This window comes from Orbicella faveolata, unplaced genomic scaffold (assembly GCF_042242905.1).
Source record: "Orbicella faveolata isolate gen_17 unplaced genomic scaffold, um_ofav_v1 contig_3, whole genome shotgun sequence".
Classification (NCBI taxonomy): Eukaryota; Metazoa; Cnidaria; class Anthozoa; order Scleractinia; family Merulinidae; genus Orbicella; species Orbicella faveolata.
Window position 1 is genome coordinate 2,070,832 of NW_028301558.1, and position 16,669 is coordinate 2,087,500.

A 16,669-nucleotide genomic window follows, 5' to 3' on the forward strand; every position below is an offset into this window, starting at 1 on the left:
ACACGAGACGTAGTCGAGTGTTTTTCCCTACTTCTTGAGTGCTCTACCGCTTCCTAAGTGCTTTACAACAGAACAGAGCACAGTCGAAGCTTCTTTATTTGTTTTATGATAAAGAATCCGATAATTTCCCCACGAATTTGGCTGAATTTTCAAACCAAACTTTATTTTCCAAACGAGCAAAAGTGGCGTCAGCCGTGAACTGTTCTCTGATAAAGCACGCTAAAATAAGCCAATCACAGTCCTTGTTAGAATTGTTCAAATAATTTGATTGGCTAAGAAGTGACAGCTGTCAGTCACAAACTGGCCTTCAGCTAAGCTTTCAGTTTCGAGTAGTTTGAGCGGCTTTCGAGAGAAGAACGATGCCTTCGAAGTTCGCTTTTAAGTTAAATTTTAAATACGGATCTAAAGGCAGGTGAAGGTTTATAGTCCAGAGGAATCCGGCCGTATTGTGGCCCATGAAAACGTGCACTTTTCCAGTGGAAATTACGAAACGTGGAGCTCAAAGCCCGCGGATGAAAATGCAAAATGCCGAGTTGAATTTGAACGGAGCTGCAGTTATTTACGGCTTGTAGCCGCATGCAGCAAGATTGCCCGAACTAGCGTAAAAGTTAGAAAGACTAAACGGCTCCCACTGGTTCTACTCCGAGCACAGAAGAGAATATCAGAGCAAGCTTTGCACTGACCACTCGTCGGTTCACTTCGCTGAGATGACCAGAGAACGAGCATTACTACACTACATGTAAGTGTTGTTTGAGCAATTGAGCATTTTTACAAAAATAAAGCTTCTCATCGTAAACAGAGACAGTTCAGTTGTTGTTTTCTGTCGTTGTTTTACTTCTTACGTATAATTTCTGCCTTCGTAACAAATATAATGTCTTTTATCGAAGCACTGTTTAGGTTCAGAATTTGTTTATTTCGCTACGTGTTTTGTCGGCGGGAATCTAGCAAAACTTCTTATTTTAGTACAGTTTTAACACTACTGTTGCTAACAATGGTCTCTGTGAGCCATATTTACTACAGACAAATAGTTCGTTTCCATTGCGTTTGTCTGAATCACAGGGGATGTTTAATTTGGGTCAAATTTGTCAAAATTCTGAAGCAAAAATTTGAAAGCTAACTTACCGTCATCAACCCGTGCTCTGTTCTCTGATAAAGCACGCTCTTTCAGCCAATCAGAGCGCGCGTTATATGGAAACTTTATTATAAACAGCAATAAATATATAGTTTTATTTGCTTCATATAACAATAACTAAACTCAGTGAGTTGTGATAATTATCTTCAGAGACGCTTTTATGCTAGAGATTTGTAACTAAATTAACGCTTACATAATCGGTAACAAAAGAAAAAATACTTTTTGGTGTCTGATGATCAATTACAATAATCCAGTTGAAAACTGAACCAAATTGATGTTTTTTAGGTTAGCAGACTTGTGATGTGCTCATCTTTTTAAGGTAATTCCCCTGAAATAAAACTACCAATAGATTTTTGTTTAAAATGACTGGAAAAAAATTTGGGGTGCCCGAGCTCGTTAGTGAGCTATAGCCATTTTTCAACTGACAGAACTCAATATCAAGGCAAATCCGCCATGTTTTCAATGTGCGCGTGCACGAACGCGCGATGCAAATGTGAGGAATCACCTTAATCTCCTAGGTTTTGCGGGCCTTTCTTCCCATCTGCAAAGGAATTGGAGAACATGGATTGGATTTCCTATTCTAAATGAAGAAACTACAAGGAGAATCCAGTCCGAGTTACCACCAGCAGGTTACCTTGTTATTACAGTCGAACCCCTATTAAGCGGCCACCTATTAAACGGCCACCACTATTCGGGGGCCAGCAATCAAAGTCCCAATGATGGCTTTTCTATAGTTTCTACCTCCATTAAGCGGCCACAATCCATTACCCCGAGGGGGGCCGTTTAATAGGGGTTCGACTGTAATTCGATAGCCTGTAGAACAGGCGGATTAGCAGGGCAGAGAGCGAAACACGATACACGATGGCGGAGCGCGACCACGCGCGCGAAGCGCGAGACCAAAAGATTTTTTTTCGTGTCGCGCTTCGCACTGGTGTATCGCGTTTCGCTCTCTGTCCCGCTAATCCGCCTGTTCTGCAGGCAATTAATTCGACTAAAACAAAACTGAGCTCATAAAAAATTGCTTCTCTTCGCCTTAAAATGGACAGAAGAAACACCAAACAATGTTTTAGCACGGAAGAGGAACATCATGGGGAAGAGAGTCCTAGAAACCTTGCTGGTGAGAATACCTGAATAATTTTTCTTTCCTTCGATGGTTGCAAAGACATAACGATCAAAGCGCCTTCAAATGCGCCTTCAACTGTGTCTTGAATACAGGTTGCTTTTCGGTTGCTTTTAGTACTTAAGAAAACAATATGGTTGTCCACAGTATTAATTCGAAGTGGGATTCGATTTTTAAAGGACTGGTAAAGCTACGGCTAATAAAATGACTGGAAAGCCGTCGGCAAAAATACTATTCAAATTACGCTTTAGCGTGAATAATTGGCAATTATTCCCCGCAGTGGAGGTGGCAATTGGTGGATATTACACCGCTGGGGCATCCCACCAGTCACGTAAGGATATAGGCATTATAGCATGTATCTCTAGGCACTCACGAGACACCCCTGGGGCATCCCACCAGTCACGTAAGGATATAGGCATTATAGCATGTATCTCTAGGCACTCACGAGACACCCCTGGGGCATCCCACCAGTCACATAAGGATATAGGCATTATAGCATGTATCTCTAAGCACTCACGAGACACCCCTGGGGCATCCCACCAGTCACATAAGGATATAGGCATTATAGCATGTATCTCTAGGCACTCACGAGACACCCCTGGGGCATCCCACCAGTCACGTAAGGATATAGGCATTATAGCATGTATCTCTAGGCACTCACGAGACAGGCGCAAATGCTAGCATAACGTTACTATGGATTCCACCTGGCTTGTCATCGTTCCTTCTCTTACCTGAACAGTTCCTCAGCAAGTCGTTCTTCCCTTTGACGTTCAACATCAGCCTAGAAAAAAATCAGTCATTACTCAATACAACTAAGTGGGAGATCTAGAACTACTTTACAAATCGACTTTACAATTTGATGTCTTACCTCCCTCGCCTCCAAGAACCACTCGTCCTTATCTAACCGCTCAGCACACTGGTATATAGCCAAATCACTACCACCAATAATGCGCGGAAGGCCAATACAGGAACCTGGGTAGGTTTGCTTCAAAGACAAACAAAACATATCTGTTTTACTACTTTGTTGACTACAGTCACTACCATCTGCTTGTAGGGAGCTTAGGCAAACAACGACGACAGCAAAGGAAACGTCGCCAAATAAGGTTTAATTGGCAGTAAAATTGTGCACGTGCGTTTTAAATCTGAGTACATATCTTAGAAGCCGCCTGCAAATCAACGTAAAACGACCAAGTGTTGCTCCCTGGTGACATAGTTGAACAATGAGGAAATAACTCAGCAAATGTAACTTAAGAACGAGTTTTAATTTCTTTAGTTTACACATTTAGATTCAAAAGCACCTTGAAATATACGTTTTAAGTGCAGAGTGCACTATTGGGATGGTTTTGGGGGCTGCCTGCCACTAAGGCACTAAGGCATTATGGTCCTCTGGCGTAAGGTATAATTTCAATTCATTAATTAGTCTCGAGGCAAGGAAGTGGTGGGGGTGAGGAGGGAAAGTACATGTGTACCCTACGTAAAACATATTTCATCTACGTCAGTTTGGTGTGAACATCGCAAAGCTAAATATTTGTTTCAAGTAAGCCCTTGCTCTCCTTGTGGTACTATTCTCTTTAGAACAAAACCAATTTGGTCTGAACGCATGCGCAAATTAACTAGCGTTCGGTAGAGGATACATTGTACACGGGATCACACACAAATGTTGAGTGGTTTTCCTTATGGTAGAACCTAACATGTAAGACGCATGCCTTCTAGCATCGTTAGTGTTATATACTATGTTTCACGCGGTTTTTCATTTGCCATGTCATGTGACCAAGGACGGCAGTTATTTTATAGGTAGCGCCAATTGTCTCTTAGTGCAAAAGTAAAACGTATCTTTTAGAATTACCCACAGGTCGGTTCAACGAGGGTGGTAACAGAAAAAGAAAGTGGTATTCCGTGACTATCTGATAATTAAATTAGTTGTTGTTCATCGGTGATAAGAAAATTTGCGTTTTGAGAAAAAACAAAATCGTTTCTCTTCCATTTCTTCGTAAGATATTTAACTTTCTTTCATTTTTCCCCATCTTCCGTGTGTTTTGGGGAAAACAAAGGTTTCATGTTACATACCTTTGCGAGGAAAACAAAAGTATCAAGTTACAAATTTGAGGCGTAGAGCTAAATTTTCACGTTTGTTCAACGTATTATTGAATTTAAAATGAGCAAAAATCATCGTGAAACACCAGAGTAAAATTTAAAACCTGTCGTGACAAACAGCAATTGTACGTAATTTTTGGACCTTGAATGAAAATACAACCTTGAAACATACACACTGCTAAGGGGAAAGCCCTAGCAGACTGCCGAGGTAAATACCAACCGGAAGTGAACCGTGCAGGTGTAAGTACTCAAGGGACTAACGTGCCAGAGCTACCAATTGCACTCTGCACTATCTGAGATTGTCTCACTAGTTGTAGTACCTCTCTGCGCTGATCTGTCTAAGATAACTATTGACACCGCCTTTCGGTTCGTTAATATCACCAGGAATGACTGTGGTGCATTTATCTACTGATTTATTGGACGTTATAGGACTGGAAGTTCACTTATTCCCTGACCATATTAGTATGTTTGCAAGGGACGTAAAGTACCAATATCTACGGCGTCAGTTATTATAAGACCCAACGCCTTGTTCTACAAACATCGTTCAATCCAGTAGCAAAAGTCAGACAGATGTAGAAGATAACAAGGAACCTTTGGTACAAACCTTCTTAAATTTCTTAAAGTTCTTGGTTGTAGTACTGTGTGGTGTTTTTTCTAACGTGGGAGTGGTAGTAACTGTGCGAACTACAAGTGACATGTGGTCAACTACCACCAAGTTACTTGGTAAATGTGCGTCTTCATCCTCATACAGACACTTGCTGCTCAGCTAGTAAAGAAAACAAATTATCAATCAGTTATATATGCACCTGCCCAGGCTGCCTACTTTGCTCATATTGACTGTAATTTGATCACAAATGACAGACATGACACAACAATGCACCAGTTACAATAACAACAAGTCAAAAGGAGAATCCAAAAGCAGGAAATACATTTACTCTACTACCCGCTACTTATAATCTAAAAACTAGCGTGAACAATACCAAAGTGTCCCAGTATCCTCTACTTTTAGTTTGATTGTTACCTGCCATCAAGATCAAAACGGACTTATCAGAAGATAACGATTTCCGTTTTAATAACGCCAACATATACAAAAAAGATCCACTCTCAGAAGCGATGCAAAATTATGAAAACTTAAAGTTTCATAATCACACACATTGCAGTGCTAATTACACGTGTATGTATAGCTCAGATAGAAGCAACGACCTCAAATACAGTCGATCAAGAATATAAATTAATAAACCGTTACATGCAGGAATGAACATCAAAGGCCGTATTCGACTGGAAAGTGTTATCGGGACGAGAACACCTGTACTGCACCCTCCTCCTGTAACGTGTCCCCCTTCCCCCTCTTCCGTAACATGTCTTCTTAGTCTTATTTATTCTTATATTCGGAAATTATCTACGAAAGGATTAAACGCTAAAATGTTAAAGCGATCTGGTTGTTATGCTACAGTGTCCTAGGCTTGGCACTGCACGCAACGCCTAATCTATAGTCTGAATTCACCACTGACACCAGGATCACTGTTTCATCAACGGATACAAGCCTTCAGCTACAAATTTTCCGCAAACTTCATAATCTATCGGTACTAAGACTGCTGAGTACACATGTTCAGCCCTGGCTAAATGTCAAGTACATGTCCAGTTAATAGAGGGCCAATGATACGACAAGAAATGTACCACGTGAATGATATCGACCAACTGGTAATACATCATAAAATAAACACTGTGTCCAAACCTTTCTGGGGATCTTTGAACACAGAAACCCTTGAGGAACATGTAAGTCGTTTGACAGCTCAGCTGCATCTTGGTGATCACTTGGTGTAGCTGAGTGAAGTGATTGTGATACGGCCTGCCGCTCATGACCGTTATCTTGATCTGTTAGTGGAGTGTCCCCTTGTGACGATCGACAGGCATGTCTTACAAGGAGCGAGGATAACCTGCTTTGTTTATCTGCTTTCTCTTCTTTCCCTTGACAACCATATGCTTCGCCCATGACCATTACGCTGTTTTCGTTAACGTCTAGACTTTCAGCAACATTTTCCACTTTGCTCACCAGCTGTTTTTTACATTCTAGTGGTTCTAAATCACAGTTACTTGAAGAGTCATGCTTCGTCTCCAAACTGTCTGCAACAATGCTGTCAGCTAGTTCTAAGTTAAGGTTTCCTTGTATCGTGTTTTCAGGTTTGCTTTCATCCACTGATTCAGTTACCAAAGTTATTTCTGCAGTTTCTATGTCCAGTATTTTCCTTTTCTTTGTTGAAGACACACTCTGATTGTCAGGAATTGACTTATCAGCAACACTGTCAGTGCTGCTGCATCTATAGTAGATACAATTTTAAATATGTCAGCACCCTAACTGTGCACCATTTTATTAGAAGCTTGAGCTGTGTTGACAAAGTGACGCTGAAGCCAAAAACAATGGCAAACTTTATTGTGAAAAAAAAAAAAAAAAAGAGAGCGGATCAAATGATAAAACAACTATTGAACTAATATCATGATCTGTCAGTATAGTTTCTCTGGAGTTTATTCTGGATCAACCAATGGACATATTATGTGAAGTATTTATACAATGATAAACAACGGAATTTAAACAAAAAACATCAACTCTTTTAAACTTATGAATTTCGCGCTGAGTAGTGAACAAGTTAATGAGACAGCTTGAGATATGTCCAGAAATGCATCCAATAAGGAAAATAACGTATTTTTTTCACGAAACTGACGGATTTGACGAAATCTGGGAAAATGGCAAAATCACACGATTAAAGACATGACTTGCTTAGAACTAAGAAGGCCCCCAGAAAGTTGACGAATATGGCAAAGACGACGAATTTGGCGAAAATGACAAATTTGACTTTATCTCGCCAAATCTATTGACAAAATTATACGAGTGAATGTGGCGAGAACATTGTTCAATCCTGTATACCTTTTTCCAACATACGCTGCGTTCATGGATTTGTAGATGTTTGAGCTAGCCAAGCCTTCTGCACATGTGCCTTGCGTTCTGTCATCTTTACAATGCCTCACAGGGATGGGCGGTTTTTTGAACTGAGGAACAAACAATATTTTAATCTGCAACTTCACGGAAGCTTCACGAGAAGACATGCCGAAGCGTAACCCTAAAGCCTATTTTTCATTCCTGGCCATTCAAGTCTTTGTAAACGTGGACATAGTTGTTTAGCATTTAAAATGACAGACGGATAAAATAACAATGTGAACGAGGGTTTCAGATATCTTTACTGCTATCATCCTTTGTGCTGTCAACCTGTGACTTGACATAAGCCCTTAACAAATGGTCACATGACGAACCATATGCTTACCCTGCTGAGGCCATCAACCAGAAAAACATGTCACTCAAGTGTTCGTGGAAATCACACCACAAAATAAGCAGAGTATTATCTGCTCACATGACATCAGTAAGCCAGTGACTAGGGCTAGCTCAGTGGGTGTCACTGTGACATCACGCGTTTTACTTCCTCATCGTAAGGCTGCACTTGTGGCCATTAGCATGTAAGCACAAATAATCACTAGAAGAGCGAGACATATCAATTACCTGAACTGTCAACTGTTGTGAGCAAGCCCTTTGCGAAATTATATCTGCAGCTTGAAAGGACTGGCTAACAAGATTCTGTGTTAAAGGTGGTACTAAGGTAAAAGAAATGAGCTTTCAGTTAAGATCACACACCACACCTAAACCTCACACATGTACTAAAATTTACAGGTTATAAGCCGAAGGCATTTTTGCAACTGAAATTCCTGTTATCAAGCAAGGAAGGCATAACATGATGATAAAGAGTTTAGCTGCTGGTGATTTAGTCATGTGCATGTCAAGGGAACAAGAAACACCTCGAGGGATAGTTAACAATCAGACCCGTAGCCCGCAAGGGCTACGGGTCAATAGCCCATGAGGCGAAGCCGAATAGGCTATTGACCCGCGGGGGCGAAGGGTCTGATTGTTTTAGTATCACCCAACTAGTCAGACAGAAAAGGCAATAATAAAGTTAGCAAATGCAAGTTGAAGAAATATTTATTTGGGAATAAAACGAAAGAAAGCGTCACGCTCGATTGCGCCAATTTCGCTACTCGAGGACTACTACTAATAGTCCTCTAGTAGCGTGGCTAATTAAAATGCAGGATTTGTATTAGTCCACTAGTTGGGTGATACAACTGTTCAGAAATAGTGGACTAATGCAGATTCAGCATTTTAATTGGCTACGCTACTAAAGGACTATTAGTAATAGTCCTCGAGTAGCAAAATTGGCACAATCGAGGGTGACGCTTTCTTTCGTTTTATGTCCAAATAAGTATTTCTTCAACTTGCATTTGCTAACTTTATTATTGCCTTTTCTGTCTGACTAGTTGGGTGATACTAAAACAATTAGACCTTTCGCCCTCAAGGGCCACGGGTCAATAGACCATTCGGGCTACGGGTCTAATTGTTAATTATTACAGTGGAGTCTGTGGTCAAATATTATTTTGTTCAAAGAGGCATACAAACGAGGCGGATGGGCCAATACAAACCAGAATTGACCCTTTCGTTTCGTTTGTATGTCAAACTGCTGATAACTGTACTAAGAGCTATTGAAGTGCCAAAAGGACAATTTCGATATATTAAAATTCAGCCTAAAACAATAGACCTCAGTACAAGGCTCTTGGGAATAACTACAGAGTTTGTGAGGTTTATTCCCCAGAGCCTCGTGCTGAGGTCTATCATGTTAGGCTGAATTTTAATATATCGAAATTGGTCAATAGAAAACCATTTATTTATTTGATAATTTTATTCATGTGTGCATTCCAGTCCATTCATCAATCTATTCATCCATCCACCCATCCGTTTGTCCGCCCGTTCATTCATTTTAACAACCATACCATCAGTTTCTAACAACTAGTAATGAAAACAAAAAACAGCTCTGGCAGTGACACTGGATAATCTAGAAATTATCCAATTGCTGTTCTGCCACATTACAATGACAAAAATCACAAACCAAACAAAAAATACAATGCTGCACAAAAGAGCAAAACTGAATTTGACTCAAAGGAAGCAGGACGTTATCAATGGACTGTTTAGGTGGAACAAAGCTTGGTGTTAACGCATTATTTTTGTACAAACCAGCGGTGATACTTGGATTACAATACTTGTCCAGAGACACAAAGAGCAAGGCCAAACCAAGCTCAGACTCAGGGATAGGACGGCATCTGTGGCTATTAAACAAAATAACAGAAAGAAAAAAGCACACACAAGAAAATACAATGTGCCATAACATTGTTTCAGAAAACATGTGTAGCTGTCAAATTGATTCTACTAATTTAATTCCTCTACCTCAACCTCCTCAAAAAGAATCCAGATTTATAATCCAGACTTAAATGAATCAGTGAAACTCAAACACTCTATGGTAAATAAACACAAATCCAGACACAATCAACACAGGATTAAATTCTCTCTTTAACCACCTGGTTTTGATGACTTCGTCTCGTCATGAACCCTTATTACATAAACAAGTACCAAGAACCTCGGACACAACCTGGCCCATGACCAACCTTTTCAGAGTTTCCGTTATGTGCGAGATCCACTGTTGGGAAGCAGGAGGTAATGCGTTTTGTTCTTTAATGTCCACCATCATTACACATACTCCTGGAGCTACTAAACAATCATCGGTCTCACTCCCAGGAGCATCTCTTAGTAAAGTGCGACCACCACTTGACTCTACTGCATGATGCACTCGCTTGTACTAACAAACACACATTCATAAGTTAGCTGAAAGCTAACAGTTTAGTCACTCACATGTAAACACTTAAACAGGTCTTACAAATTTCACAGCCGTTAGTAGCACTTTCATATAAAAAGTGCCAGAAATGGTAAAATATCTGTAAGTGTGACAATCACTGTTTAACCAAGGCAACACTACGTTTACCTTAATTGTGTTAATGCATTTAATTTAGTTCCAAACTAAAATACTACATTGCAATAACCTCTTACTAAACGTGAGCGAGGCCGTGCTGGGAAATAATTATTGTCCTGAGTTCTTGGCAGTATGGACTGAGTGCATTGAGGTCTGTACAAAAACGACCGAGGGCCAATATTCCACAGTAAGGCTCAAGCAATCTAGGTTAATAAGTAGTTTATTATACGCAGTTTATTTGTGGGAGGTGCGGTGGCCTCATGGTTAGTGCGCTCGACCCCAGAGCGAGTGGTCTGGGTTTGAGCCCTGGCTGGGGACATTGTGTTGTGTTCTTGGGCAAGACACTCTACTCTCTCAGTGCCTCTCTCCACCCAGGTGTATAAAAGGGTACTGGCGAATTTAATGCTGGGGGTGGCCCTGCTATGGACTAGGATCCCATCCAGGGGGGTAGAAATACTCCTGGTCGCTTCATGCTACAGAAACCGGGATAAGCTCTGATAAGCACTTGGCTTGTATGCAGACTTAACTTTACCTTGTTATATGGCACTCGAAAACAAAAAATACACGGCTTATGACTGTTTCAATGGAAACAGTCTGTATGGCAAGGTCCCAATCAAGAAAGAACCAATCAGAACACTCGGATTTACTTCAAGACTAACTTGACATATGATGATACTAAATATGACACTGCAAAATATAAGCTAAACATGCTAAAATTGCAGTCAGGGATGGACATCAGTAGTGTTATTATGTGTACATTCAAAGTTGTGCTTGACAATGACTCTACTAAAACGTTAAAACAATGTTTATAGTTACTTATACAAAGACGTTTCAACTGAACAGCTTTGGTCTTTGTTGGTTTAAAAAGCCAACTGAAATTACTGGCTATCTAATGGTTCACAGCTCTGTGCATGCTACCCCAGCAAAATGTAACGAGCGAATGCTGCGCAGCATAACAAATCACGTGAACGACTTGTAAATACTCAGAAATATTATGTCAATATGATCATTGCCCGCATTTCGGTCTCTCTGGGAATACTGGTCAGGTCTCAAGAAAAAAATCTCTTATGGTAATCACAAGCCTTGTCCTCAACAGTGGCGTGATTTAAGTCTATGTCATGGCCAAAATGATTAGAGTGCAACCTTGGAGTTACTGTCTCTAACTCGAACCGCCCTCCTGTGTTCTTTAAATCATGTTGCCTAGGCTCTATCTGTCTGTCCATAATAGACGAAATCACAGTCGAGGCAACCGATTTTGTAAACCACACCTCTTGACCGTAAAGGAGGGGGTTGTCCTCGGGCCATGGGAAGCGAGCATGTAAAACATTAAGAGGCACCGACACAGGAATGACCACTATATTGCTCAAAGGTGAAAGATGTGCTAGGATCAGGGTAATTGTTATCCCACAAGACTTTGAGGACAAGTTTCCTGTCTCTTGACTGTTCTGCTTGTGTTGATGCTATTAAGAAGTATATTCACAACTGATCTTTTGTGCTGGACTGGGTGATGGGAGTTGTAGTCAAGGTATGTGTCTGTATGTGTTAGTTTTCTCCATGCACCCTGGTGGTTGTTGTGTCCAGAAAAGAAAGGCTGTTGTCTTCTTAAATCCCCTTAGCAAACTGTATGTTAGGGTTGACAGAGTTCAGATGGTTAACATAAAACCTTTATTTTATGGGTATTTTATGGAACTCTTCCACGTAATATTTCTTTAAGCAGGTATGGCTGTCATCCATGTACCTATAGCACCATCATGGAGGATGAGCAGCGTTGGAAATTGCCCTTTCCTCTATAAACTCCATCACCAGACTAGCGATTGTGGTACTTGCAGGAGACCCCTCGACATAGTCAAACGTTTGCTGGTAATGATCTTGTTCGTGTGCAAAAAAGCTGTTCTTTAAGACAAACTCTAACAACCTCATGGTGTTTGTTACAAAAATGTCTGTACACCCTGGTAGAGTAATGTCTTGTTGTAATTTTTCACAGGTGGGCTGTAAAGTGAGCTCCACTTGAATGGATGTAAACTGGGAAACAACATGGAAAGATACCATGACCTCGTCCTCTACAATCTGCTGTTCTCTTATTTGCTGGGCAAACTCAGCACTATTCTTCACCAAGTACTTTTCGTTCAGCAGCAGGGATAAGATGGAAAGCAAATGTTTGGATACAATGTAGGTCGGTGAGCTGATACAGCTGGTCATGGGACGTAGTGGTGTACTAGGTTTGTGGTTCTTTGGGAGACCATAGAAAGCAGCTGGGTTACCATCAGTGCTATGGAGGCGGTGATAAAGTTTGGGATCCATTTGCTTGATATTCTGGTTGTGGGAAGTAGGACTCAATTTGATTTTTCTGATAACAGTTGGTTAAGGTCCTTTTCAACTTGTGGTGTTGGTCAAAATGTCTTTGCATAAGTAGCTATAAATGTTAAAATTTTTTAGCGTTTTAGTAGATTCAGAGTCAAACACAATTTCAAATGTACACTACTGACTGCAATGATTACCGGTCACCTCGCCACAGGGGAGTCTCACCACCAACAAACCACCTCGCCACCAAGTCTCCTAGCCACCAATAATCTAATAACATTAAACCAAAAGCTGAAGATACTGAAATTGGTTCTGCTATGTTGAGTTGTATAACTCACACTGTTCGTGTTAGGTTGAATAATGTGTTGAACCAGCGGTATCCATAAGAGATCAGGTTAATTCGTATATTAGCTTAGTTGTGTCTCATTTTTGTAAACAACTCAAAAAAAAGCTAAGAAGGCAATGCGTTGTCCATTTCAACAATGCAAGAGACTACTGCACAATCATAACAAGAAAGTAACATAACGAGAAGAACGCGACTTAAGTTGTTGTGAAAACTATGATAGAAAAAAAAAAAAAAAACACATGCGTGCATTTAATGTCGTCCGCTTATTTATATGGGGTCATTATAAACTTCTGTGTAACAAAAACAAAAATAAAAATAAAATAAACGTCAGTGTAAGCTTATTTATAGAGAATAAAGAACTTTTCCCTACGAGACCTGCGTGTTAACTCAGGCGCATTTGGCTACGACCAAGAAACAGAACTACAGTAATTCAGAAAAAAGCAGCAGATGGTTGCTGCAATGGCCTGAGAAGCTTTGCCCACAAAACCATGTATGCAGATTAGGTTAATAATAAGCCATGGGTGGATTCAACCAACCCATGGCTTATGATAAACAGCAACTAAATGTCTTCCAGATAGCAACTATATGCACGCTATATAAATACAACTACTATTATAACTGAAAAGTTTAGTTTACGCCTTAGTATCATTGAAGTGTTGCTTAGGAATTCTCGGTATTACTTTTTCACACTTGCTGGCATTCAAAATGCACACAGAGAGAAACAAGAAACCTTTCTTTTCAGCATTTCTTGACATTAAAAAAAAAAAGTCCTCCAGATAGGAGCTAGTGCAGTTCTGGTCCTCTCTCTGTCACGCAACACTACGCTCTTGGAGAGAGAGTCCAGGGACAATTATCGTCTGCGCATGCTCCCGATAAACCAATCAGACCAGAGCAGCGAGCAGGATGTCAATTCACCCTACTTAAAAGAAAAGAAAGAGAACTTGAAAATTGGCAAAGTGAGATTTCACCTGAATTAAGGTGCTGGAAAGGATAGAGAAGGAAGACTCATCTGCTCATGGCTGAATACAATAAAAAGAAAAAAAATGAGTTTGTAAAAAACCGCCTGAATTTGAGCAGCAAGAGTACGAGAGCAGCCAATGCTCACTTTGTGAAATCTCTTTTAGATAACTGGCTGAAGAATAACCATATTACCAGAGATATAATAGTAGTTTGTTTTAGGGCCAGCTTGATTACATTCAACTTCTTTGCGATGGACAAATCCAGCCACGTTTATAATTTACCAGCCGCATTGTCGTCTTGCACATTGTTATCTTTTCAGTCTGCTTGTATCTTGGGTCTTTTATGAGTTTTAGTTTCCAAACTTATTTCTCAACTGGGTTAATCCACGGAGGGGTAAAGAGACTGCATTTTCGTTTCTGGCATCAAAAGTACAAGACCCCTTACAAGACACAACATTCTAATTTGAGTAAACAGCTCGAAATAATAAGATACCTTTTCGCAAGTCTAGAAACAAAATAATTTAGTTTTCCACTTGTATATAAAGGTCAATTATCTTTCTTAACTCTTCCCCTGAAGCTATCATTCGTTTAGTTCAAAACGTATTGCTTACTTTGAAAAACAGAAAATCCCACTGATTGCTCACGACCTCGCGTTCCATCTCCAGAATTTTGTGGCAACTTGGTACACGCTAAAATTAGACCTGGGTGAATAAACTAATCAAATGGGAGCAATGGTCGCACGTCGGGATTTGTGATTGACAGGCTGAACGCCTCAGCCTCATCAAGACTCGCTTGGTGCTTAAGTGGTGCTGATATTCGGGTGAATTGAAGTGATTTAATTTCAAAAACAATGGTAGTACTTTTGGTAACGCATTAAACTGTTGGCCTGATTTTAATTTTTTGTGTGTGTGTATGATTGGAATAACTTTTTGATGAGTGCCTAAACGTTTGCCCAAACTAAACTTTACATATATCGAGAGACCCATCCTAATATAGTTAGAATTTAAACTCTTTTGGAATTCCGGGACATGGCACATGTTCAAATTGACAATTCTTTTCACCAACTGACTAACTCATCGTTGGAGAACACTTTGGTTTTGTTTGCCGATTAGATTAATCCAATATTCTTAAAAGTGTGCTTTTTTGAAAAGGAATAGTTCTGTATTACAACTTTTCTGTGCCAAATGGTTGCAAAATGCGAATCGAATGAAAATGGTCAATTTCCAGCCCAGTTGGAACTCGTTAGATTGATGTCTGGAGGTGAAATCGATAGTCTTTTTTCTCGGAAATACCAAGATATTTGCTGAAAAAACTGCATAGCATTTTTACTTTTACTAAGGCCCTCTTATATGCAACAGCATGGCATATTCTACTTTTCAAGCCTTACCAAACTATTTTTGTTTTTTGTGGACATTTGCTCTTAACAATGTCTTTGGGGTGTTCCCGTGAAATCTGCTCAAATGAACAAGAATTTTCTGGTACTGTAACAAGTCTATTTTAAAAGTTTGTCCTTAAACCAATTATGTTCAGGGGAAATTTGCTTCACTCAAAGGATGTCAAATTTAGGTCCAAAATTAATGTACTGGCTCATACTAAATACTCAGAATGGCCTAATATAAAAACCACAGCCATCAATTGAAGGCTTTCGTGGAAAAAGGGCGTATATACTGGTAGTATTTTGTGCCGATTTTTATTTTTTGCAGGATCGAGCTAATTTTTGGCAGACTGACTTGTTTTGACATGAAAAGCATCATTGCGTAATTGTTTTTGTTGATTTCCACTTCGTTATTGAGAAATAATGTATGCAAAAAACCCAGTTTTCCAAGGGTATCTTTTGGAGATCTTTTGTTGAGCGAAAAACAAAAGAAACCTTTGTCTTGCTAAACGATGAATTCACCGAAGCATTTGCCGCTAGTTTTATTATTCATTTAACTGTGCAATTCTCCTACTGTTGCTTTGCTAGTGCAAACGAATAAGGCGCTGAATGGGCTGGAATCAAGTTTGTTTTGTTGTGACACTGGTTCGATACGGGGTCGGTTGATTTTTTTTTCCGGTCTATTTCTCTACTTCTTTCAAAAATCAAAACATCTATTTAAAAAAACTCAAGATGTTGAAGCTGCTAAAAGTAACCGTTTAAGTTCGTGCTGCGTCAAAATCCACCTTTGAAGGATGCGCTCCAAAAGATGCCACTTGGAAAACTGAGTTTTTAGCATATGTTATTTCTCAAAAAACGAAGCGCAAATAAACAAAAACAATTACGCAATGATGCTTTTCATGTCAAAACAAGTCAGTCTGCCAAAAATTAGCTCGATCCTGCAAAAAATAAAAATCGGCCCAAAATGCTATATACCCCTTTTTGCACGAAAGCCTTCAATTATAAATTTAGAAAAGTTAAAAAAACATATAGAAAAGACAAAATATAGTTGAAGGACTACATAAATGTACATTAAGAGCTATAAAAAGTCTAGATAAAAAATAGGGCTATGTTGAGGGGGGAATCAAGTAGAGTCCTGAGCAAGCAAGATAAATCCATCTTGCCTGCTTAAAGAGAGCCAATCACAACACACAATTTACTTCCAATGTCTTTCCCACTCACAGAGCCAGTCACATAAGTTATTTTCCTTACCTGCTTTTTACTTAAGAAAATAAAAGTTCTTCCATTGAACAAAGTCTTTCTGGTCTTGTTGGGGAGAAAACTTACATCTTGAGAGCTGATGGTTTCCTCTTTCAAGACAGGAAGGTACCTAAATGTAAGGAAAGAACTTAACCTTAACTACAATGCATAACATTGAAAACATTTTCCATGATTAGAAGACATGA

General features: G+C 39.7%; 1 protein-coding gene across 4 annotated transcripts in view; it reads right to left on the reverse strand.

Moving 5' to 3' along the window:
- Positions 1 to 16,669, reverse strand: part of LOC110048778 (nibrin-like) — a 36,733-nt gene that overhangs the window by 2,513 nt on the left and 17,551 nt on the right. For 2 of the 4 annotated variants that reach the window (XM_089298408.1, XM_089298409.1), the window contains 10 exons: positions 16,476 to 16,593; positions 9,882 to 10,072; positions 9,454 to 9,545; positions 7,897 to 7,988; positions 7,270 to 7,391; positions 6,082 to 6,664; positions 4,951 to 5,112; positions 3,121 to 3,237; positions 2,984 to 3,033; positions 1,638 to 1,673 (listed from right to left, as the gene is read on the reverse strand). In XM_089298408.1, the coding sequence (XP_089154534.1) occupies positions 1,638 to 1,673; positions 2,984 to 3,033; positions 3,121 to 3,237; positions 4,951 to 5,112; positions 6,082 to 6,664; positions 7,270 to 7,391; positions 7,897 to 7,988; positions 9,454 to 9,545; positions 9,882 to 10,072; positions 16,476 to 16,593 (1,563 nt within the window). Of the gene's footprint in view, positions 1 to 810; positions 1,674 to 2,913; positions 3,034 to 3,120; positions 3,238 to 4,950; positions 5,113 to 6,081; positions 6,665 to 7,269; positions 7,392 to 7,896; positions 7,989 to 9,453; positions 9,546 to 9,881; positions 10,073 to 16,475; positions 16,594 to 16,669 lie in introns of those variants that run through there. The other 2 variants (XR_016209931.1, XR_016209930.1) reach the window with 2 other exon arrangements.